At 35.4% G+C, this 25,554-nt stretch overlaps 1 protein-coding gene across 3 annotated transcripts in view; it reads right to left on the bottom strand.

Annotated features, from left to right (window-relative positions):
• Positions 1–24,478, bottom strand: part of MMS22L (MMS22 like, DNA repair protein) — a 97,354-nt gene extending 72,876 nt beyond the window's left edge. Inside the window, exons 1-10 of one of the 3 annotated variants that reach the window (XM_036415108.2) lie at positions 24,360–24,478; positions 23,638–23,816; positions 22,121–22,246; positions 20,703–20,752; positions 16,606–16,693; positions 16,333–16,510; positions 12,078–12,168; positions 10,264–10,394; positions 8,325–8,438; positions 964–1,140 (exon numbers count right to left, since the gene is read on the bottom strand). In XM_036415108.2, coding sequence (XP_036271001.1) covers positions 964–1,140; positions 8,325–8,438; positions 10,264–10,394; positions 12,078–12,168; positions 16,333–16,510; positions 16,606–16,693; positions 20,703–20,752; positions 22,121–22,246; positions 23,638–23,801 — 1,119 coding nt within the window. In that variant the 5' untranslated portion in view covers positions 23,802–23,816; positions 24,360–24,478. Of the gene's footprint in view, positions 1–963; positions 1,141–8,324; positions 8,439–10,263; positions 10,395–10,808; positions 10,842–12,077; positions 12,169–16,332; positions 16,511–16,605; positions 16,694–20,702; positions 20,753–22,120; positions 22,247–23,637; positions 23,817–24,359 lie in introns of those variants that run through there. The other 2 variants (XM_045572693.1, XM_045572694.1) reach the window with 2 other exon arrangements.
• Between the last annotated feature and the right edge of the window lie 1,076 nt (positions 24,479–25,554).

Raw genomic sequence — 25,554 nt, 5'->3', positions numbered from 1 at the left:
CTAATTATCTAACAAGCCTCCCCTCAGCTTTGAACAATTTACTGTTCTATCATTCTGTACTAAGAAAACAGTACCACTAGGCCCAAATAGGCAGGAACATGACAGGTTGATGTTTTTAGCTTCATAATTTGATATTGTCAATGAGTATATTTCAATTATTATGTTTTATCAAGGCATTTGAATCACATGACTTATAAAGGAGTGTAACTTTTGTCCAAAGAATTTCAACCCTATGGATCAATATTGTGGTTATACTCTAAAACAAAAATAAACTATAACTCAGAGGAAAGAATGGTAACTATATCAAGCCAAAATAAAAATAAGAGAATGTCTCAAGATACACATATTTCTTCCATAGAAAAACTTAACTTTCAACAGCTACAGCATATTTTTCTGTATACTAAGTGATACATAACTTAACTCCACTGAGGAAAAAACAAGTAGGGAGTCATAGATTTGGGACTGTTTCCATTTCTTAGCCCACTATCAAAACTAAACACCAGCCGAAACTGGTTTGGCTCATTAGATAGAGCGTAAGGTCTAAGGACTGAAAGGTTCGATTCTGGTCAAGGGCATGTACACTGGTTGTGAGCACATCCCTGGTTGGGGGTGTGCAGAAGGCAACTGGTCGATGTTTCTCTCCCATCGATGTTTCTAGCTCTCTATCCCTCTCCCTTCCTCTCTGTAAAAAAAAAAAAAAAAAAAAAATCAATAAAATATATATTTTAAAAAAAACTAAACACCAACTTGAGCTTCGGCCTAGGTCAGTAGTCATCAAACTCATTAGTCAACAGAGCCAAATATCAACAGTACGACGATTGAAATTTCTTTTGAGAGTCAAATTTTTTAAACTTAATCTAAACTTCTTCTAATGCCACTTCTTCAAAATAGACTCGCCCAGAGATCCCAACTCTTCTACAAATTGTTTTTCTTAAACAATAAAACATAAAGATTATATCTTACCATTTCATCTGGTGTTCCATGGCGATCAAATTGGTAAAGTGATGCTACATGAGTAATAATCCACAAACTAAAACCTAATGGATCCCTGGACTGGATTGTAGGCACAGAAGGTCTTCTTTGCTCACTTGATGTTTCAAAGAGTGTTTTGAGTAGTTTATTCAAACAGTTCCAAAACGACTATAGAAACAGAGGTAATATGATTCAATTAAAATAGACACTGATCCAATAACCTCTGACTTGGGTACTTCCCTCCATTCTTATAATGAACTGTACATGCAAAAGAAAATATAAAATATACAAAACTTAAAGAATAAAAGAAAATACCCATGTTAAGAATTAGAACATAAATATTATTTTTCTTTTCCCAACCTGGGTAACTATTATCCTGAGTTTCATAATAAGTCTTTTCCCTGTTTTATAAGTTTTGCTACATATGTATATAAGCCCAAATCATGTTATTTTTGGCTTCACCTGTGGTTTTGTGTGTTTTTAATGCATGTTTTTTACTATTTTTAAATTGAACTTATTGGAGTGACATTGGTTAATAAGGTTATCTGGATTTCAAATGTTCGATTCTAGAATACATCATCTGTATACTGTTTTGTGTGTTTACCACCCCAGGTCAAGTCTCCTTCCATCATTTATCCCCCTTTACCTTCTTCTACCTCTGGTAATCACCATTCTGTTTTCTGTGTTGTTTGTTGTATCATATATCTGCTTAATCCCCTCACCTGTTTTTCCTTCAACAGCTGCCAATCTCTTCTCTGTACATGAGGCTGTTTCTATTTTGTTTACTTTGTTCAGTAGATTCTACATGTAAGTCAAATTGTATGGTATTTGTCTTCCTCTGACTGGCTTATCTCACTTGGCATAACACTCTCCAGGTTCATTATGCTGTACCAAAGGGTAAGACTTCCTTTTTTTTTTTTTTTTTTTTTTTTTTAATATATTTTATTGATTTTTTACAGAGAGGAAGGGAGAGAGATAGAGAGCTAGAAAGGTCGATGAGAGAGAAACATCAACCAGCTGCCTCTTGCACACCCCCTACTGGGGATGTGCCCGCAACCAACGTAGATGCCCCTGACTGGAATCAAACCTGGGACCTTTCAGTCCGCAGACAGACGCTCTACCACCAAGCCAAACCGGTTTCGGCAAACTTCCTTTTTTTAATAGTCAAATAGTATTCCATTGTATAAATATACCACGGCTTTTTTATCCACTCATCTACTCATGGACACTTGGGCTGCTCCCAAATCTAGGCTATTGTAAATAACACTGCAATAAACACAGGGGTAGATATATTCTTTTGAATTAAGTGTTTCATGTTTCTTTGGATATATTCCCTAAAGTAGAATAGCTGGGTCTAAAGTTCCATTTTTAATTTTCTGAGGTAACTCCATACTGCTTCCCACCAATCTGCATTACCACCAACAGTGCATGAGGGTTCCCTTTTCTCCAAAGGGAAAAACACTTGTTGTTTGTTGATTTATTGATTATAGCCATTATGACAGGTGTCAGGTGATATTTCATGTGGTCTTAATTTGCATTTCTCTGATGATTAGTAATATTGAGCATCTTTTCATATGTCTATTGGCCATCTGTTATGTCCTCTTTGGAAAAGTGTCTATTTAGTGGTCTGTTTCTATTCTTTGGTAACTTGCCCCTTTTCCTCAACATTGTGTTTCTGAGATACATCCAACTTAATGGGGTCAATCAGAGTTCAACAGAATTTTCCAATATATGACTATATGATAAAACAATTTGCCTACTTTACATTGAACACTTTATGTCTTTTAGTAAGATTTTTCTCTATATATTTGTCACTTTATATATTCACATTAGGCCTAAGGTTGTTGACAATATCTCAACTTTTTTGAGTCTTTTTTTTTTTTTTCATTTATGTATTTTACAGAAAATTTTTGCAACATTCTGTTTGTAATGCTTAAAAGGTGTCAAAGTATATACATATACACATATTCAAGGCAGCTGAAATATAATGTGGACAGGCCCAAAACTCTTATCATATTGTCCCCTACCCATTCATGGCACTTTGGGGAATATGAGCATGCATATAAAATATATGTTGGTCTGTTTCCCCAAAAAGAGTAAATTATTTCAGCTATTCCTTCATTTTCTTTTTCTAACTATTAAAACGTGCATTTCCTTACATAATCATGTAGCAGAAAAAATAACATGGTCTGTGGCATCAAATAAATCTACATTTGAAACACACATTTATATATGTTGACTGATATTTGAACAGTTTACTTAACCTCACACCCATTCTGCTTTCTGGCACATAAGCAATATCACTCAAGGAATAATTAGCTTTCCTTCTCTTCTGGGAAATTGAATTGAAGTCTAATTGAAATCTACTGGACAATGAGGGTTGGGTTTTTAGGAAAATACTCATACAGATACATCCAGTATTAACTACATGTTTGTAATATTTTCTGGGACACTGTATGTCTTTGATTAAATTAGTTTATATTCATTTTAAGAGTTCCCACATAATTTGGGGTATGTGTAAATTTCCCAAAATTCCTAAGCCTTTCATAGGCTTCTCCAATTGTTTCTTATCCTGAGATAAGCAACATCCTATTGCCTTCACAAAGTAGCAACCCAGACATCTGAAATAACTTAATAACCCTGAACTGCCTCACTCCTTTGGATAATTTCCTTAGAGCATTAATCTTTTAAACACTGGTTGGGTTGCAGAAAATGTTCCTTTCTCAATGGGAAAACTTCAAATCTCATTCAGTATTTCCTGCCTTCTTTCCAGGGATGGGGTAGGGGCAGGGGGTAGGAAGAATTAAATAATTCTTTCTGCAAGAATGTTAGTGTACACACAAATACAGATATAATTTCTTTTTGTAAAAATAAGCTGAGTATACTGTATAAATTAGTATTGTCACACTGTGAATGTTTTAAATCCTTGTATACTGATAAGATAGAAAAAATAAAATATTTGTTTTCCGCTATCTGGAGACCTAAGAATGGCCCTCTATGAGCCTTAGCTTACTATCAGTATTTTGTGATACCATGAACTCCCAGGCAGATGAACATAGAAGCTTCTCTGTTCCTTCTGAAGCTTTCAAATGATTTTTCTGTTTTTCTTTCATGGCTAATCCGTATCCATATTGGTCCCTAAAGCCACTGCATGTCTGTTAGTCAGTGCAGTCATTTTTAACTTGCTTATTTGTTGGTTTAGAACATTTTTGTTTCCTTCTGGTTTTGTCCCTTTTTCTTAGTTCTGAGCTTTTTATTTAGAGAGCATCTCATAGTTGTCCATATGATCTCGAGTAAAAGGTGGGACCTATGTTGCTTCTAAGAGGCTTTTTCTGTTGTGTCGTATTAATTCACTCAGTTCTAGAGGATAAATGTCTGGGATCAGAGTATCAGCATGGTTAGATGATTTTTTCTGGATCACAGACTCTGCCTCTGTCCTCTTGAGGAGGAAGGTTTCATGAGTTTTTTTTACATATTCGCAGTTGTCATGTTTTTAAATGTCATTTCCGGGAAGTGTAGTGCAGGTCACATTATTTTGCAATTATAAGTTATTGTATCTTTTTTGCCTGGAAGATTCACAGATTTCCTAGAGGACTTGAAGACATTTTATGTCTAAGGTCAGAGTTTTAGCAGGCTATATGTCTTAGCATGGATTATATGAAGTTAATCTTTCTAGTTAGCAGTAGGTTTTCTCAATATGTGGACTTAGTTCTTTATTTCTAGGATATTTTCTTGGATTCACTCATTGTTTTGAATGTCAGTTTATGTCCCATCGCTTTTTCTTCTTCAGGGACTCCATTTAAACAGACAGTTATTCTTTGCTTATCTTCAACTTCAAACATTTTCTCTCTAACCCTTTATATTCCTTTATCTCATTTTTATTCCTTTGGTTGCTTTTCTTATATGCCCCTTATTACATTTTCAGTTGAACTATCTTCCTTGGGGACTTTATAATTTAGTCAATTCTAAATGATTTTTATTTCCATTTCTCTGCTGCATTTAATTTACTCCATTCATTCCTGGCTTTTGATCTATCTATTTCAACAATGGAATAGCTCATTCAGGGAGTGTTTTTTGTTTCTTTGTTTGTTTTTTGGCATTTGTGTGTGTGTGTGTGTGTGTGTGTTTTTGTTTTTTTTACAGACCCAAATGCTGTCTATTAAATTCAGTCTTTAGTGTTGTCTTATAACTTTCTTCTGCTTTATAGTTATTTCTGGAAGAAAAGGTATTATGGGCTAAAGCATATCAATTCTTTTTTGTGTAGTAACTTTAGAAAGACCTATTTCATTTCCTTCCTTTCATTTTGTAGATTTGGACTATTTTAAGATTCCTAGTTCAGTGGAACACTCTTTTGTCAATGTACCAAAACTCCATTCTTTATTAGGTTTCAGTTATTATTATTATTTTTTTTAGTTTTGTTTACTTTTGTTTGTTTTCGTTTCTCTTATAAGACCCTACATTTTCTGCTTTTACTTCCTGTCACTGTCACTACTCAATCAGCAAAGAGGAGGCATTTCCTTTTTGCATCTGTACTCTCCAGAAGCTCTACCTTCAAAGACTGCCTCCTCATGTAATGCACACTTTTATGTTCTGATCCTATAATCAGTTCTCTGATCTATAAGGGAACTTTTTCAGTATTTTCACATTCTGACAACGGTTTTAAACCAACTTTTATGACTACTGTTAGTTCCCTTCTTCTCTCCTCTGAGCAATTTTTCTGACTACCTTTGCTTGCTAGAAAGTTTTGTACTAGAGCTTTGGTGGCTTTTACTTTTAATTTACAGCTTTGAATATCCCTTTCTTGTAGTTATGCTATCAACATGTTTTTTGTGTACTTTTATTTGTTCTTGCTGTCCTATGGTTTGGAGGTTAGGAAATAAGCTTAGAGTTTAAGCACCCACCTCTTCTCCATGGTTTTCAGACACTGGTTTAGAAGTCACTGGCTTAAATTTTTAGTACCATCTACGGCATCATGAACTCACTGGCTTGTAGTAATAAATACATAAATTTAAACTGCAATACACCACAGGTAAAAGACAGACAATCTTCCTTACAAATTTAGTTGAGTTTTGAGTTCATTCTTTTGGTAACTCAGATTTAAGTATAGTGATATATTAGTAGGGTACTGACTTGGGTAAAGTCTGAGATTTATTGTCTTGTACCTTATAATGTATGAAAGCTACTGTTCAAGTTTATATATACAATTCAGCAACTGTCTCTAAATTGACAAGGCAGCTTCAGTGTTTAACTGACCTGAGTTCCCATCTATATTTAGTATTTGGCCTTAGTACTTTCTACAAAGTACTTTCTACAAGCTCACTGACACACTTAAAATGCTTCAGACAAGATAACCAGCATTATGTTAGATTATATATATATATATTTTAACAAGAAGATAAAACTGTCTTACTATCAAGAATATAAACTTCTACTTTGACTTTAAAGTAAAATAAGGCCTTAAAATCTGAGAATAATATAACTTAATTTTAGTACTATTTTAAAAAGAAAATGGCTTCAGACATTACTTTAAGACGAATAAGTATGGTTATTACATAAAATGAAGAGCATACAAATCATTTAGGTTATATATGTTACTACACAAATTTCTACAATTAATATTTTAAATTATGCCTACTCTTGTTTAAAATCTAGAAAAATTCTAATAACAAGTATAAACATGCTTACACTATGTGTGGTTCATACTTTCAAGTCTGAAATTTATAAAATAAGGACAATTCTAAAAAATATATAATTCTTAAATAATAAAGAAGCTTTGCAGAAAATGAGAAAATTGATTTTTACCATGTCATTGAAATAAAATACCCTGGCAAATAATCAAAGGGGGGGGGAAATTCCTAAGACTTTGTAATATTTTTTTTTAATATATTTTATTGATTTTTTACAGAGAGGAAGAGAGATAAGAGTTAGAATCAATGAGAGAGAAACATCGATCAGCTGCTTCCTGCATACCCCCTACTGGTAAAGTGACAGATCATCCCGCTTTTGGCAGGACAGTCCCGATTTTTAGCAATTTGTCCCGCGTCCCGTGGCATTTTAAAACAGTTTTAAAATTGTTAAAACTCGGGACTGTCCCACCAAAAGCAGGACGATCTGGTCACCTTACCTACTGGAAATGTGCCCGCAACCAAGGTACATGCCCTTGACCAGAATCAAAGCCGGGACCTTTCAGTCCACAGGCCATTGCTCTATCCACTGAGCCAAACCGGTTTTGGCAAGACATTGTAATATTTAAATCTCGCAGAAAGCTGAACTGTACTAACAATTCAAAATACCATGAAATAAAAATTTCCTTACTCAAAAGTAAAAATATAAGAAATTTATACTTAGTAATCTTACTTTATTTTACTTGTATTTAGCAAATTTACTGCTAAGATAATTCAGATTAAACACATGGACTCTAGCTGGGGTGGCTTAGTTGGTTGGAGCGTAATCCCATACCAAAAGATTGAAAGTTTGATTCCTAGTCAGGGCACATACCCAAGTTATGGGTTCGATCCTCAGTCTAGGCACGTACAGAAGGCAACCAAATGATGTTCTCTCTCAAATCAATGTTTCTCTCTTTTCTCTCCCTTCCCTTCTCTCTAAAATCAATAAGCGTAACCATACGTGAACAATTAAAAAGCAACAAACAAATACAGTACTTGTAAACCTGTAAAAATAGTTATTATTAAAATTAGATAGCAGTAACCAAACCCCAAATTGTGAAAAGTTGGGAAAATTAAAAGACCCATAAAATATTGAAAGTACTTATTCATGTAACATAAACCATTTTAAGTATCATTTCACAATGAATTGTTTATACTTACTTCTGCCTATGGATATTTCTCTTTTTCTCCTAATCGATAATACTCGAAATTAAATAAAGCCCCATTATGAAGACTTTGCTCAAAATGAAGTGAAAGAAAATGTCCTATCTTCCTCTTTGCGCTTTTCTTCATCCCTCCATGAAATAATACTGAAAAATTGATTAACAGAAACCTGTTTTATTTCCTCCCAAATCTAAATCTGCCACATTTCCTAACTGAAATGTTTCTTGAGTTATTGAAGGGATTAATAGGTATTTTAGCCTAACAGATTCTTGATAGAACAACAACCCCCCCAAAACCCTTAAGAAAATAAGACAGCCATATTTTACACTTCTCTTAGATATTTCATATTATCAATTTAGGGTTAAAAATGTATCAGGTATTTAGTCTTCAGTTAATGCTCTTTTTGGTGGTGGTGGTGGTTGTCTTATAAAGAAGGAAAGTTGTAGATTTTTCTGGCCAAAACCACTGCATAAATTTAATATAATTAGTTACAATAACTAATACATCAATTTTATAACTTACTTCTGAGAGAGACCATTTACTTCTTTGGTCTAGAAGATGAATGAGTAGAACCCAAAATTCTTTAATGCACGGGCATGGGCAATGATCTCTCGTTAATGCTTCAGAAGGCCTAACCTGTAGAAAATAACCAAAATGAGTTAGAAAAGAATCTTACATGCCACACATTTTTCTAAACATTTTTAAAGAATTATTTAGATGTCTTAAAATTTGTTTTATAAAAAATTATTTACAAAAAAAATGTGCCATTTCATTAACTTTTAAAAATTCCCATTGTAAAACCAAATGTACAGAATTTTATTCTGAACTTAAAAAAACCTTCTGCGCTAATTATCTAATGTTCAGCAAACATTGTGTATATAAGAAGCTAGGTAATAAATATTTGAAGTTTTATTCATGATACAGTATTTGTATATTTAATAAATTCTGCCATTGTTGTGCATCAGCCACTAACAATTCATTAAAAAAAAAAAAAAAGGATGAGGCTGTGTTCCAGTAGAGTTTTATTTATAAAAACAGGGGGTATGTTAGATTTGACCTCAGCTTCATGGTTTCCAAACTTTGATCGAATTCATCAAACATAATAAAAAGACATGTAATAAAAAAAATATTAGAACATAACTGATTCACTGTTGAGACTAAAAATAGTTACAAGTCAGAATAAATACAATTATTAGGGCTATATAAAAGTTAAGCAATTTTACCATATTCTTTTTAAAGCTGTTATTTCTTTTTTAAATTGATTTTTAGAGAGGAATGGAGAGGGAAAGAGACAGGAACATCAATGACGCAGAAACATCAATCGGTTGTGTTCTGCATGGCCCCCACAGGGGATCAAGATTGCACCCAGGGCATGTGCCCTGACAAGGAATCGAACCAGCGATCTCTTGGCTGGGCTTTACCATTTTTATAAAAAATATATCCTCAATGACCCTAATAATGCAGAGAATATTAATATTGTCTATACTTATAGCTAAACTTCTAAAACTCATAATATATGTTATTTCACATACATTATATATACATTTCTAACATAATACATTAAGTAAGATATTACTATATCATATCTGATTAATACATTCCTGTTAATTATAAATATGTAGATTAAATTTAAGAGATATTGATAATACATAAAACAATCTACATTTTAAAGAATTATAAATCCTGATTTTCTATTAGTAAGGTTTATTGCTTGTAAGTGATGACAATCTATATATTTCCATTATTTGAAAATGAATGTGTACTATACCTTTAAATCTGTCTCTATTAAACACTATATATAAATACAATTTAGTAAAAACAAGTAATTTCCACCATGATGCTAGAACTTTCAAGAAAACTACCCTTAAAATTTGTCAACTAAAACCACCTTTTAAAAAAATATGTATTTTTTTTTATTGATTTCAGAGAAGAAAGGAGATAGAGAGACAGAAACATCACTGAGAGAGAATCATCAATTGGCTGCCTTCTGCACACCCCCCTACTGGGTATCGAGCTTGAAACCTGGGCATGTGCCCTTGACTGGAATTGAACCCAGGACCCTTCAGTATGCAGGCTGATGCTTTATCCACTAAGCCAAACCAGCTAGGGCAAAAACCACCTTTTAAGCTTGCCAACTAACTTTAATTATTCATCTCTTTCATTATGCAATAGCAATATACTAGACGATTAAAGGGCTGGCCTCTCCTATGTAAACAAAAGTTAAATTCCAGTCATTACCATAAACATCCTGTTTTCATTTATTTATTTTTGACAAGATGAAAGGCTTAAAACAGCTCTAAAACACTAATTCCAGCCTCTTTTAAATGTTTAAAATCAATTCTTTCCCATTCAACTCCCAGATAATTTTTAAATTTAGATTAAATTCTTAAAGCTTAAATCACATAGATTAAGGACTATTCCATTAAGTAACAAAAATACAAATAAACTCTTAAATCATTACCTTGTCATACCTGTTGAGTGACAAACTTACTAAATCACAAAGGAGATTTTCACAGTGCTCTTCAAATAGACTGACATTGGTTAAATTGTCACCTGCCAGATTCATAAACTGATGACCATATACAACATGTTCTAAAATGTAATAAAATGAATTTTAGCTAAAACTACAGAATTACTGTACACATTTAAATTATAACAAGACTGTAACATAGTTAAAAGCAAAGTTTTGCAAACAGAAGTTAAATTTTACAATTCCTTTCTTATATGAACACTGATAAACATCATGTAAAAAAGTTTCAGTCCTTCCAATTACTATTAAATAGGCTTCTCTGTTGTTAATGTGACCATCTTTGTGAAATAAACATGCAAGATTAGTTAAGAGAAAAAAATAAAAATAAATTAAAGAAGAGGGTAAACACTAGAAATTCTTCACCCTCATTTCTAACCAATAAAGCCTGTACAACATTATTCTTTTAACAAACAATGATAAAGTAGCTATATCCAACTGCATGAAATAAAGCAAACAAAAGATACCAAAATTTGTACCTATAGCAGAGTAAATCCACCAGTTTGCTCTAAGAAAATACTTAAAATACAGAGTTCACCTGATAGAAAAAAGTCATGTATTTGTGTACATCGCTGCATATTTGTGTGTGTGTGTGTGTGTATACACACATAGATAAATACATATATGTATTTTTATATTTATTCATTAATTATATTGAGATAATGGATGTCTTTATAACCTAAATAATTACTTTACAACTAAATATTTCCAGAATATCACTAAACTTAAAAAGAGAACATAAACTGGGGAAAGTACAATTGGGGGGGGCGGGGGGAGGGAGAGGAGATATATAATACGTACTACTATGTATAATACTTTAAACAATAAAATTAAATTAAAAAAAATAGAACCTAAACATGCCAAGGAACAAGACCAAGAAAAAAATGAGCAACATATAAAATAAAAGCTTATTATCTTATTATGAACTTATACTAAAAAGGAAAAATTTGCAAAAGATCATGAATAACTAAGTAATAAAGGAAATGTAAAGAGACAATAAAATTATGTGAAGATGTTCAACTTCACTGGTAATCAAGAAATTGCAAAAATCGAGATTCAGTATCATTTTTCACCTATTTGTTGGCAAAAAAAGAAAAATAATTGATAATATCCATTACTAGAAATAGTATGAGGCAAGGAATGTTCACAGATGATGTATACAAATTGGGAAAATTTACTCTACAGCAACATAGAGCATATACAATATTAAAACTGCAATATGCCACCCCAATTCTAAGAATCTATTCCACAGCATAACTTATATACATATTGAACAATGTATATATACACACAAGGATAGTCAGTGTAATATTATTTATAATATAAAAAAATGGAAATAGTTGAAATACTTAAAAAATAAACTTGGCTAAATAAATGACAGACCCTTTACATACAGCCCTTAAATAAAGTAAAACCATATGCATGAACATGATCAAATTTCTAAAAAAAAGAAAACCCTACACAGAACAATGACAGCAGCATATGTGGTTAGAAAGCAAAACAAAAATCCTACCAATGAGTTTCCATATATATATTGGTATATATAATAGAAAGTACAGAAAGATAAACAGACCACGTTGTTCCCAGAAGTTATCTCTGGAAAAAAGGAGTGAGATTTTCACTTTTTACTTAGGTTACTATTTGATTTTTAAAAATCAGAAAACATATTACTTGTGTAATTAAAAAAAAACCCCACAATAATAGTTTAGATTAGAAAAAGGACATAAATCAAGTATCTATCAACTTACTCAATTTTACACCAAGCATATGTAGAATTTCTAGCACCAGCCAATGGATATCCAGGTGGAGATGTAATAAATGCCAGGATGGTGGGAAAAGCTGTGAATGACATTATCAACTGTGACTGAAAATTCATAATACATTACAAGGTACTTAATAGCATATCACAAAAACCCTCTATCAGCCAAAACCAGTTTAGCTCAGTGGGTAGAGCGTCAGCCTGTGGACTGAAAGGTCCCAGGTTCGATTCCGGTCAAGGGCATGTACATTGGTTGCGGGCACATCCCCAGTGGGAGGTGTGCAGGAGGCAGCTGGTTGATGTTTCTCTTCCATCGATGTTTCTAACTCTCTATCCCTCTCCCTTCCTCTCTGTAAAAAATCAATAAAATATATTAAAAAAACAACAACAACAAAAATCCCTCTATAAGCACCATGACATTGTATCAATTAATCTACCACTAAGCTTAAGAAAAACTTTTATCATGTTCATTAGAAGATCCTTTCACTGGAGATTTTGAAAGCAGGATAGGATATATTTTCATCTAATTTAAGACAGACCCACCTTGGGGCTGCTGAATAGATTTGTAAAGGACCCTTGCAACCAACTTCTGATTCTATCACAGCTGCAAAGCAGTAAATAATTTTAAAAACCCTTATGTGGCCGAAGCCGGTTTGGCTCAGAGGTAGAGTGTCGGACTACGGACTGAGAGGTCCTGGGTTCAATTCCGGTCAAGAGCATGTACATTGGTTGCGGGCACATCCCCGGTCAGGGGTGTGCAAGAGGCAGCTGGTCGATGTTTCTCTCTCATCGACATTTCTAGCTCTCTCTCTCTGTAAAAAATCAATAAAATATATTAAAAAAACAAAACAAAACACTTATGTGCATGAATTTTAGATTTTAGTTAGCAGTATGTTTTTAGCCTGGCTGGTGTTGCTCAGTGGTTGAGCATAGATCTATGAACCAGATGTCACGGTTGGATTCCCAGTCAGGGCATATGTCCAGGCTGTGGGCTCAATCCCCAGTAGGAGGGCATGCAGGAGGCAGCTGATCAATGATTCTCTCTCACATTGATGTTTCTATCTCTCTCACCCTCTCCCTTCCTCTCTGAAATAAATAAAAACATATTTTCTTTAAAAATGTAATACATACCCAGGAACTCCTATAAAGAATGTTAACAAGAGAACCTTAATCTATCATGCAGACATTATTGTTATGCCTTTTAAGTTAAAAGAGGTAAATAAATTATCTCTCAATTTTCACATTAGTATTCAAATCTAATTATGACTAAAAAGCCAGTGCTCTTGCCGGGACCGGTTTGGCTCAGTGGATAGAGCGTCGGCCTGCGGACTGAGGGGTTCCGCGTTCGATTCTGGTCAAGGGCATGTACTGTGGTTGTGGGCACATCCCCAGTAGGGGGTGTGCAAGAGGCAGCTGATCGATGATTCTCTCTCATCGATATTTCTAACTCTCTATCCCTCTCTCTTCCTCTCTGTGAAAAATCAATAAAATATACTTTAATAAAAAATAAAAAGCCAGTGCTATTAGCTAGCAGTCAGCATTTAGTATCACTATAAAAATAAATACAATGAGGCCTGGCTGGGATGGCTCTGTGGTTGAGTGTTGATCTATGAAGCAGGAGGTCACAGTTCGATTCCCTATCAGGGCATATGCCTGAGTTGTGCGTTCGATCCTCAGTGTGAGGAGTGCAGGAGGCAGCTGATCAATGATTCTCTCTCATCATTGATGTTTCTAACTCTGACATCAATAAAAGTATATTAAAAAAAATGTATATATATATATACACACACACACACACACACACACACAATGATACATGTCCTAGTAAAACAACTGAATGATGCAGAAGGAACTTGCCATATCAAATATGCAAATAAAGTAAAACACTACATTAATAAATCATATTGGCTCAAAAATAGATAATAAAAAACAGCAAACATAGGGAAGAAAAATGGATAAATGTGGTATTCAAATCAGTGGGAAAACCATGGGTCATTTAATGAGATAGAATTAACTTATTCATTTGTAAGAAACTAAAGTTAGACTTCCCATCTCACAGAATTATTTTTAAAGATAAATCAAATAGATAAATGTGAAAACAAGTATATTTCTAACATTGGCACAGAGATACAAAAGAAAAAAATAACTATATAAAAAACTTCAATCTAATCTAGTAAGTCAGCTTAATTGCTGAAAAAGATAAAATATCTGTAATACATAATACCCAAATATTTCTAAAAAGTTTCCCCCAAAAAACTAAATAAAACATACTCAACAGAAAATGCCAATTAAATCAATACTTTTCATATATGACTGGTAAAATAGAAGAAATACATAAAATCTTGGCAGATGCTTTTTATTGTGTAAGATGTTTTTGCTATTGTTTTAGAAGAGAATTTTAGTGCATAATTTATTTTTTATGTATTGAAGACTACATTCCCCTGCTTTAAAAATTCAGTCTTCTGATCTTCAAATAACCTATCTTTTCAAGTTTGCTAAACTGAAAAGCCTATGAAGGGCAAAACCTAATTTGAGGACTAGAGCACACAATCTTTATTTCTGCTCCTAAATTATTTTCTTAACCATTTAATGGATGTCCAGAAAATAAAAAAGATTTTAATTTACAAAGACTAAAATGAAGGAAAACTATCCCTCCCCCAAGATCTAACTATGAATCTTTATTAAGTGATATAATTAAAGGCAATTACCTATATGCTTTCTATGGATTATACATATAAACCTGAGTTCAACTGAAACCCTTTTTACTTTTATTGTTAGATATATTGACCCCTTAAAAAGAGTCAATATTTGTTTGTTGTTAAATTTCACAGAAGTATATAAACACTTAATTGTACTTTACATTTTGACAAATATATGTTCCTAAAAACTAAGTGTTCAAATTGATGAGGTCAAATAGAATGGAAGAGGTTAAAAATTCAGGGAATCAATGGGGAAACATAATTTGTCATCCACTTAAACTCACATTATCCTATAGAAAATTTGTTAATTATATCAGGAAGCTGGGTTATGCTACAATACAAATTTAAAAAAATAACTTCAGATGGAATAATAAAAGGTAGGGGAAAAGGGGCTTTAGTCAAAACAATCTTTTTTTAAACCTCACCCAAGAATATGTTTTTATTGATTTTAAAGAGAAAAGAAGAGAGAGAAACATCAATCGGTTGTCTCCTGACCAGGGATCAAACCTGCAATTTGGGTACATGCCCTGATCAAAAATTGAACCTACAACCTCTTGGTGTATGGGATTACACTCCAACCAATGGAGGCACTTGGCCAGGGCAGTCAAAACCATCTTAATCAGCCCTAGCCAGTTTGGCTTGGTGGACAGAGCGTCAACCTGGGGACTGAAGGGTCCCAGGTTTGATTCTGGTCAAGGGCAGGCTCGATCCCCAGTGGGGGGCATGCAGGAGGCAGCCAGTCAATGATTCTCACTCTCATTGTTAATGTTTATCTCTCTCTCTCCTACTTCCTTCTTGAGATCAATAAAAATATATTAAAAAACACACACACACAACAAAAAAAAATCTTAATCATATTCTGAAAGTCTCAAAGGTCAGAATAGACAAAATGATGTGGTTTTGAAGGTGTAATTTTTATAAGGTAATCTTCTTGAATTTACTATAATAAAAAAGGAGCCCTGGCCAGTATAGTTGTTAGTTGGGCACTGTCCTGTACACACTGAAAGGTTGCTGGTTGGGATTCCGGTTAGGACACAGGCCAGGGTTGTGGGCTTGATCCCCGAGTAGGGCGTATGCATCCCCGAGTAGGAGGCAGTAAATTGATGCTTCACTCTCACATTGATATTTCTCCCTCTCCCTTCTTCTCTCTCAAAAAATCAATTTTAAAATATTTTAAAAAAGGAAAGATGACACATATTTTAGAAAATAAGGTTATTTGATTTGAAACTTTTAAACAGTTGCATTGTTATAAATTAGAATAGAGAAGTTATCAGATTTAGTGTATACTATGTTTTAAATGCTTTATTCATTTTAATTTTATTTAATTCTCCCAAAAACTCTAGGAAGCTATACCAATTATACAGATGGAGAAAATGAGACAAGAGGTATTACTTGCCCAAAGGCACATAATTAATAAAAGGAAGAGCCAGAATTTCAACTCAAGCAATCTGGAAGAGCTACACTCTTGACCAATTTCCTTCATTCTTGAATATATATTCCTTATAAGAAGAAAAACTGATAACCTAAAAATTAAATAAGACAAACCTGAATCTGATTTTGACTTATAAATGCTCCTGGATTAATATTGGGAAGTTCAGATAGGTGTCCAATATACAAGAGTAATCCATGAAGCTCATCAACCAACAGTGAGGGAAGCTGAGCCTCCAAAACCTCATAGGGATGAACAGGACCATGATTCTCAGTATTCTGTACTGTCAGGAACCTAAAAAACAATTAGACACAATAAGCCACCACAGTCTGGATGATTACATACTCAAAAATTCACAAAGTAGTCAAAAGACTCAACTGATGTCCTACCTGACGATGAAAACTTTTACATAATGAAGAAATGTTACGCATTGGCGCCTAATATTGTCTGCTTTGCAGTGTAGGGTTGATATCTTCCCTGAAACCAAAATAGAAGTTAATCATAGCTTAAATAATTAGTGAGCAGTGACATGCAAGCAGCAATTCTCTTTTAATCTTGTCCACTGATTTCTATGTAATTCTTACCACCCCCCAAAAAAATCCATTATGAAGGTCACCTAATTAATGGATATACTATTGTAACTACCTGGGCACAAGTAACTTGCCCCTCGGTAGCACTACACCTGGCTTCACTGACACCATACAGTGCCAGTCTTCTTTCTTCCTCATGTGCTCTTTCTCTTGCCTCTCCTTTACTGGCTCCTCCTCCTCTATTCTACCACTAGTATGGGGGCTCCTCAGGACTCAGTCCTGAGTCCACTTCTCTCTTTTCCTGTATGATCAGTTACTTTATTTCAAAACGATGACTTGAAAAGGTTTACCTATAACCCAGACCTCTATTCTGCACTCTAGACCTTGCATGTGAGATTGCCTAACATCTTGTATTTAGATTGCTCAGACACTGCAAATAATACTTCCATGATTTCTTCCAAAACCTGTTCATGCCCATGTTTTTGCCACTCATTACAACTGGTGCCAACAGTTACCTGTATTTCATTCTTACTTTTTTTCATTTCCTTAAAACTTATATTTATCCACCAGAGTCCTACTTAAGTTTATGACCAAAATATACCTTCAAACTATTCATCTCTCTATAATCTCTTAAATTATTCCAACAGGTCTCCTAATAGGTCTTCCCATACTCTCCTCTTTTGTCCCTCTACACTAGGGGTGTCGAACTCAATCAGAGAAGGGGCCAAAATCTAAAATCCAGCCTAAATCGCGGGCCGAATGGTTTACTGAACAGTCATAAACTGTCATTGTGATGGAAACGCAGCGGAGTGCAGTGATGACAGTGAGGTGCGGGCCACATTGCAAGGCCTGGCTGGACGGATTTGGCCCGCGGGCCTTGTGTTTGACACATGTGCTCTACACTCTAATTACAAAAATGCTTTAAATATATGTCAATTCCTTCCCCCTGAAAGGTTATCTACTATACTATTTAGAAGGAAATAAAGACTTCTTGTAGTGATTTATAAGGCCCCAAATGATGTATTAATATTGTATGTCTTTCTGCCAACTTCCACCCATGCCATCTTCCCCTCACTTGAACATCTATATCAGCAAAAATTACCTGTAACATTACTATATGCATATTACTGACAATCACTATAAGAAAAATGAGTAAGAAACTATCACTAAACAAAAGCAGAAAAAAAAACCATGATGAAAATTAAGACAACAAATTCTCAACTTTATTACACATAAAGCAAAACTTATTTCTAAATTTGAACTTAAGTAAACATGACCACTGCTTTGTCAAAACCAACAGGATATGTTATGCAAACATTTCCATGTTAGTACAGGGCATTTTCATAGCTTAATTATATTTCACCTACAAAAATCACATCATCCCTGTTTCACAATTCTCAGTTCATAAAGGCAGTACTCTGTTACAAACAAATGCTGTGACCTCTTGCATCCAGCCAAGACAGAGAAAAAGTAATCAGATTTACCAATATCCCATCTTTAACTAAAAAAAAAAATTAAAAAAAATCAACATTAAAAAAAAAAAAGTGCAGAAACCGGTTTGGCTCAATGGACAGAGCGTCAGCTTGGGGACTGAAGGGTCCCGGGTTCGATTCCGGTCAAGGGCATGTACCTTGGTTGCAGGCATATCCCCAGTAGGGGGTGTGCAAGAGGCAGCTGATCAGTGACTCTCTCTCATCGATGTTTCTAGCTTTCTATCTCTCTCCCTTCCTCTCTGTACAAAATCAATAAAATGTATTTAAAAAAAAAAAAAAGTTTTCAGACACTAGAAACAAGGCAGTGCAGGATTGCTATCCCAGAGAGAAGGTGATTCCTAAGACTGTTCCAGCTTCCCATCCAAATACAATTTCCAGGCTGCAGCACAGAGAGAGAGAATCCAAAAAGAGCCCAAATCATTGAGCTGAGGAGACACAGGTTTAAATTTATAGGGAAAAAGTACCAAAGAAGAAAAAAGCTACATTAAAATAATAAAAACAAGCTCTGGAAATGTAGAGGGCCCCACTGAATCTCTGGCAGAGTACTGATCTATTCAAGCATGAGAAAAAATAACCCAAGACCAGTAAGAACATAGGAAAACAATTCCCTACAAAGCTTACACATGCCAGAGAATATTCAAGTTCCTTCCAGAAAACATAAAAATGAAAAAAATCATAACACATTAAAAAGAATCATCAGAAGCTTTATTAAAGCTAACTTAACATTAGACTAAAGGCTACTTTTTAAGAGTCCTAACAAAATTTAAACCAAGATTTGAAAGGTCCAATGGATTATAAGTACTTAACAGCAAACCAGAATACAGTTTAATAATAGCCAGTGAAATACACTAAAATCCAGAAAGCAGCAATATAAAAACTACAATGTCCACCACACAATAAAAAATTGATAGATTTTCAAAGAACCAGAACACTGTAACACAGAAATAAGAGAAAAATCAATCAATACAAACAGGCCCAGAAATGACAATGATTAAAGAATATGTAGTCAACAAAGTTAAAAAAACAGCCATATATATATATATATATATATATATATATATATATACACACACACACACACACACACACTCTCTTTATGTTCAAGATAGATTAAATATATATACATACAAATATATACACACACACACACACACATACATATATGTACATGGATAGCAATAGAAAATAAAATTTAAAAAATTCAAATATAATGTCTGTAGACAAAAAAACAAACAAAACATTATCTAAAAAAGGAATAACACCAACTACTACATTTAAGGACAAGGATCAGTAAAACATACATTATTTTGTTTGTTCTGCCTCAAATAGAAAGCTATTCGGGTAGCATAATGAAAAGAACATATACACTTCACTAAGTGTCCTAAGAGCTTTCTGGTGAGGACTGAAGGCCAAAACTAGCTACATGAGTTTATTAAGAGCCCTGATACAGCTGCAAAGATTAAATCTACATCATGAACAGTTGGGGCCTCTCAATTAGAGGGAGTGGGGAGGGATTGTAACAGGGTTAGGGCTTGTGCCAGCTGAGTTTTGGGGGAGTTTAAGGACTTTGTTCTGGATTGGACATTGTTAAGAAGCAGGGGCAATTTGATGATTATGTTAATTTTTATACAGAAGCAAGACAAATAAAGGGAGTCTAGGGAGGGTTCTACTTAGTTAAAAAGCAATAATCATCTTAACTGGAAGGGGAGGATGTTCTGTTTTAGTATTTTGCATTAGTAAGCCACTAAACCTTTTTTGATCAAAAGTGTGTTCCAGCTGAAACGGTTTGGCTCAGTAGATAGAGCGTCAGCCTGATGACTGAAGGGTCCCTGGTTCGATTCCAGTCAAGGGCATGTGCTTGGTTGTGGGCACATCCCCAGTAGGGGGTTTGCAAGAGGCAGTTGTTAGATGTTTCTCTCTCATTGATGTTTCTAACTCTCTGTCCCTCTCTCTTCCTCTCTGTAGAAATCAATAAAATATATATTTTTTAAAAAAGTGTATTCTAGGTAATCTTTAGTTGCTAAACATCACTAATAAGATATTAGGCTAAGCACTTATCCTGCATTATGTCATTTAATTCTCACAAGAACTCAATGAGGTGAGAAGTCTTACCTGATTTGAGACCCATAATTAGCCTGGGTAGAACTCAGGCTGACTACAGAGCCATGATTCTAAATAGGTCAAGTGCTATTTCTCTTATGATTTCCTATCCCACTCCCCACCTCCAAAGCTTGATACTAATTCATTTCTGAGATATTTAGCCTTAAGTCAGTTTTACCTAGATTTGAAAAAATACTGTAAATCTCAGCTACAACAAAATTGTATTTATTGTTCAGAAAATGTCATACACTGAATCCTGAGTTTCTGACTTAACAATTCCTCCATGTTATTATGATATCCCAATTATGCATCATAAAACTCACGTGCAATTCACCATAATTAGCCTTTAAACACACAACTTACCAAAATCACAGCTAGCCGGTAATAAGGTTTCCAAGTTATAGAGTTGTTGCCTAATTTAAAAAAAGTAAAGTGAGAATTTTAGATTACTTTAAAGCATGTAATAATTACACAGATAATGTTCCCAATACTTCAAGAATGTTTATGAGGATCAGCTTCAGTAGCAAAGACTTTGAGAAAATATAAAAATAACATATTAAAAGCTGCATATATCTCAGAAATTATGTCAAATGTCATAAATGTCACTATCAATGAGATACTATTTAAATCTTCAAGAAGTTTAAAATACTTATATAAAATATCTTAGGTTAACAGTTATATAATAAAATGCTAAGCTGTATCACACAGGAGTTCAAAGAGGAATAAGGTACACCAGAGTTATCAGGTAAAGTTATACTTACAATGTTTCACCTCAATTCCTGAGAGTAATCTTCCTAGTTCCCTTTCAACTCCTATCTGTATCCTAGATAAAGACTCAACTTATTCTAAAATGTTCAAAATTAGAAAATCACTCACTCAGCCTGGTCTCCCAATAAAACACACATCATGGCACACATACAGTGAACATCTCTTCCCAAGGTCTATGGGATGAGGGTAGGAGAAATTCCTGCACCTTTCCACTTTCATTTAAATATACCATATATGATACATTTAATTTGCCCTCAATAACTGACTATTTCAACATTATCTAAAATCTGAATATAGACTGGATTTTAAATGAAACATTATTTCAACTGTGTTCATTGTGATAATGAACAAATGTTAATGTTTGAAAAAAGGTATTTTTCATTTAATACATCATTTAATAATTATACATCATTTAATAACATGATGCCTTGAATTTACTTAAAAATACTTCAGCAAAAAAATAAGAGGGGAGGGACAGATGAAGGAAATGTGATGAAACCTTGATGGTTATTGAAACTGAAGGGGGTAGAAGTGGAGGTTCATTATACTATTCTCTATATTTGTGTATGTTTGAAAATTTTCATTAAAATTTTTTAATGTTGTTCAAATTTATCATTGTAATTAATCACACTTCTATTACACAGTCTGAAATATATTAGAGAAGTTTAAATTCATTCTCTCAAAATCATTTAAGACTATGACTATTAAGCAACGAGAGTACTTTGGTTTTCTTCCAAAACTATAATATAGTTTAAAGCCTTAAAGATTTGTCTTGAACACAAGATGTCAAATAAAGATTCTGGAAAAGAATAGATTCACTAAAAAGCATTTCATTAAAACCGTTACTCCATAAAATGTTACTGTTAATTTTGTTATCGATAATATAATCAAGTGAATAACAACCACAACTCTACTGGTGCTTCTGTCAATATCAGTATTAGAAACCACACAGCAATGTAACTTATAAAAGTGATCAATGGCATCTCTACTCCAAGGAAATGTAAAAAACATACCTGAATAAATTAAATAGCACTCTAGATGAATTCACTAATGCTGTTTCAGTAACCCACTGGATGCCAAAAAGTTCCACTGTATCCTCTTCAAAATTAGTTGGTAAAGGATCAAGATTCAAAATTAATCTGAAATGAAAACTATGATTAAATCTCATGAAAAGTATACTAAGTCCCATACTTAGCATGTCTTTTTTGACATTTTAGGAACCCTTATTACAACATGACATGCCAGCAATGATATTATAGAGTCAGGATATGCCTTGGTACCATGCATACATACTAATAAAGGCATACTAAAGCATACTATATTAAAAATCCAGTCCTGTATACTAATAAAAAGATATAACTAAAGAGCAATGTAACTTATGTGTAAAACATAAAAAGAAGTCTAAGGAATATACTAATAAATAGATATAACTATTTACTAATAGTAATATAACTATTTATTAATTAGTATATAACTTACTAGTATACTAATAAATAGGAATATACTTTTGTCTGTGTTGAATAGTAGCCTTCAGATGTATAATTCATCCTTTGAGGGGGCATTTAATTTTTAGAATATCTAAAAGTTATTCTGAGCCCTGTCTGGAGAAGAGCATAATCAAACTGGGTAATGTCTTTTTAGGTCTCAAAGTGCAACTATAGCTGAAACCGGTTTGGCTCAGTGGTAGAGCGTAGGTCTGCGGACTGAAAGGTCCTGGGTTCGATTCTGGTCAAGGGCATGTACCTTGGTTGCGGGCACATCCCCAGTAGAGGATGTGCAAGAGGGAGCTGGTCGATGTTTCTCTCTCATCGACATTTCTAGCTCTCTCTCTGCCTTCCTCTCTGTAAAAAATCAATAAAATTTTTTTTAAAGTGCAACTATAAAACCACAAAAATTATTTCCTTTCTAACTTTAATTGCCTCAGAAGGCATTCCCCCTAAAATATTTCATTAACAGCAGTTTTACAGAAATATGTGTATAATTAACTGCCCAAGGCAAGAACTTTCAGAAATAACATCCCCTGTTAACTTAGACAAAGTAGTGCATTTATTAGAAAAGAATTTTTTTTTTAAGTAAGACTTCTATATGTAACAATACATAGACTTAGAAGGAACTGGGGCAACAAAAGATGTGCATGTCTTTCTTAGGATTACTAAGAACTCCAAAATATTATTCCATGTTTTAGAGGAAACATCAGTTCAAAAAGCCCAGGAAGTTCAGGATCATTTTAAGTAAAGGGAAAATTAAAGCCCAGCTCCATACAGCCAAACTGAGGTAGCAGCGAAGTAAGAGAACATCAGGTAGCAAGAATGTTCGCCTTCATATCCAAAATCTTTTAGGTATTCGCTGAACCAGAAAACCAACAACAGAGCTAGTAATAGCTTGCCATCTGTCTGATATACCAAGCCGATTTACAAAAAGAAGGTTTGAACATAAAAGTGTAGCCACCTGAAATCTTAACTAAATAACATTCCTAACAAACGAATGAAAAATCTGATGAGGGTGAAACAGCCTCCTGTGTTTTACCTACCGCTTAAGGGCTCCGCTGGAAAGGTAGGACTCTCCAGAAAAATGTTTCCCTCCTCCTCTGTTGTCAAAAGCACAAGAAAAGCAGGGGGGTTTGCACCACTCAGTCCCCAGCTCCAGTTCCAAGCTGTCGGTCAGGTATGTCGACGCGGCAGAAGCGATATCCATTGTTTACTTCATATCCTGAAACAAACATGGGAGGTTCGCTGTAAGGCTCAGGAAGGGCTCCAGAGAAGTTGCGGGGAGATTCCTGGAGGTGGGGCGGGTGACGTCAGAAACTTACCCAAACGCCCCCCCCTCTCCCGGCACAAAGAAAACTGAGAACCAAATTCCCCACAACTCTTCCCCCAGCGGCTCCCCAAGATCAAGGCTGTGATCAAGGCTGTCAGGACTTAGGCAGAAAGCACTCACGGCTGGCTGTATCGGGAACTTAAACCCTGCAGGTCTGACCCTGCAGCAGCCCGGGGCAGATACAGCTTCCCCTCCCGACCCCGCCAGCACCGGCACCCCTCGCCACGTTAGTAAACCGCACTGCGCCAGTCGCCCCGCAGCGTCGCGGGGAAACTCCTGTGCAGATTCGAATGGGGACCTGGAGGGCCCCGCGCCAACCCCCACTCCTCCTCCCGGTCGCGGAGCAAGTCTCCCCCGGAATCAGCACGGAGAAGCCCGGCGAGAGGAGCCACAGTCCTGCGCATCGGGGCGCCCCCTCTTCGGTGCCCGTCGTACCTACTCACGCTCTCATTCCCCGAGAGGCGCCCCGGCGATCCCCAGCACAGCCCCGGACTCCATGCGGCCCCAAACCCAAACAGGCGAAATTCCCGCCACGCAGCGCGCGCGCGCTTGGGAGGGCGGGGCCACCGCTGAGCCCGCCCCCCCCCCCCGCGGTGCGCTCGCGAGGCCTCCGCGGGAACCGCCGGCACTGGCGAGTTCTCGCGAGAGTCTTCCAGCCAAGCACTCCTCGCTGCTTTCCGCCTTCAAGTTCTCTCCCGCCCCTCCAGCCCCCCGTTTTCGTTTTAATTGGCGCGTTGGTCCGGAAGGCGGGGCCTCACAAGGCAACAAACGCGATCCCGCGCCGAGAAAGTGACCCATGCCCAGGGAGGGAGGCTACCTTCAAGGTGGGGTTTGGGGAAAGCACTTTGGTTCAAAGTGACATTCACACCCGGAGCCGCGCGGTGCCACCCACTCTTCCCTGGGATCGAGGATGCCTGTGGCTCCTGGATGGTGGACCCGGCAAGTGCAAGAAGGAGGCTAATCCAGCCTCTGGAAACACCGGTATGAAAACTGTTGCTCCACTTTTTTTTTTTTTTTTTTTTTTTTCTTGCAACACCTCCGGACAAGTTTCAGTCGTTTAACGTAAACATGTAGCCCATTCGCAACGTTTTTAAGTGCTCTGTAAGATCTACTGCTCAGAAGACTGTTCCAAGTCAGAGATAACACATTTCAGTATATCCCTGTCTACAGAGTCCAGAGAAACATGAGAATTTCTCATTCATATGTGCTGCTACTATAATTTGAGTATTCCCCAGTGCACATTCCTCCACAAGACAGTTTTCCCTGCGTTTAATTCCTGCAGAGGGAACCTACCATCACTCCTCTGTTCAAACCAAATACTGTAAATTTCCTGACAAAGGAATAACGTCGGTGAAAAACATAGCAGGATCCCTATTCTGATTACAACCTAGGGCTGCTGTGATGAGTCTGTTATGCTCACCTAATGTACAACGAGACATGCTTTTTGGGGGACCACTGTAGCCCAAGCTTGCTTATGGACATGGGTATCACTAGCATGAGACATGGTGTCATCTACAACAATGCCTAGGAAATAGGGCCTAAGTAGGAGAATATAGGGCCCTGGCCCAAAGTTTAGGAGAACTGGGTCAGCAGAGTCGTTATTACATCTTCTTCCATTAAAACCATTCAG

This window comes from Pipistrellus kuhlii, unplaced genomic scaffold (genome assembly GCF_014108245.1).
Source record: "Pipistrellus kuhlii isolate mPipKuh1 unplaced genomic scaffold, mPipKuh1.p scaffold_m20_p_5, whole genome shotgun sequence".
Classification (NCBI taxonomy): domain Eukaryota; kingdom Metazoa; phylum Chordata; class Mammalia; order Chiroptera; family Vespertilionidae; genus Pipistrellus; species Pipistrellus kuhlii.
Note: the sequence above shows the minus strand (reverse complement) of the source record. Positions and strands in the feature narration are given on the sequence as shown.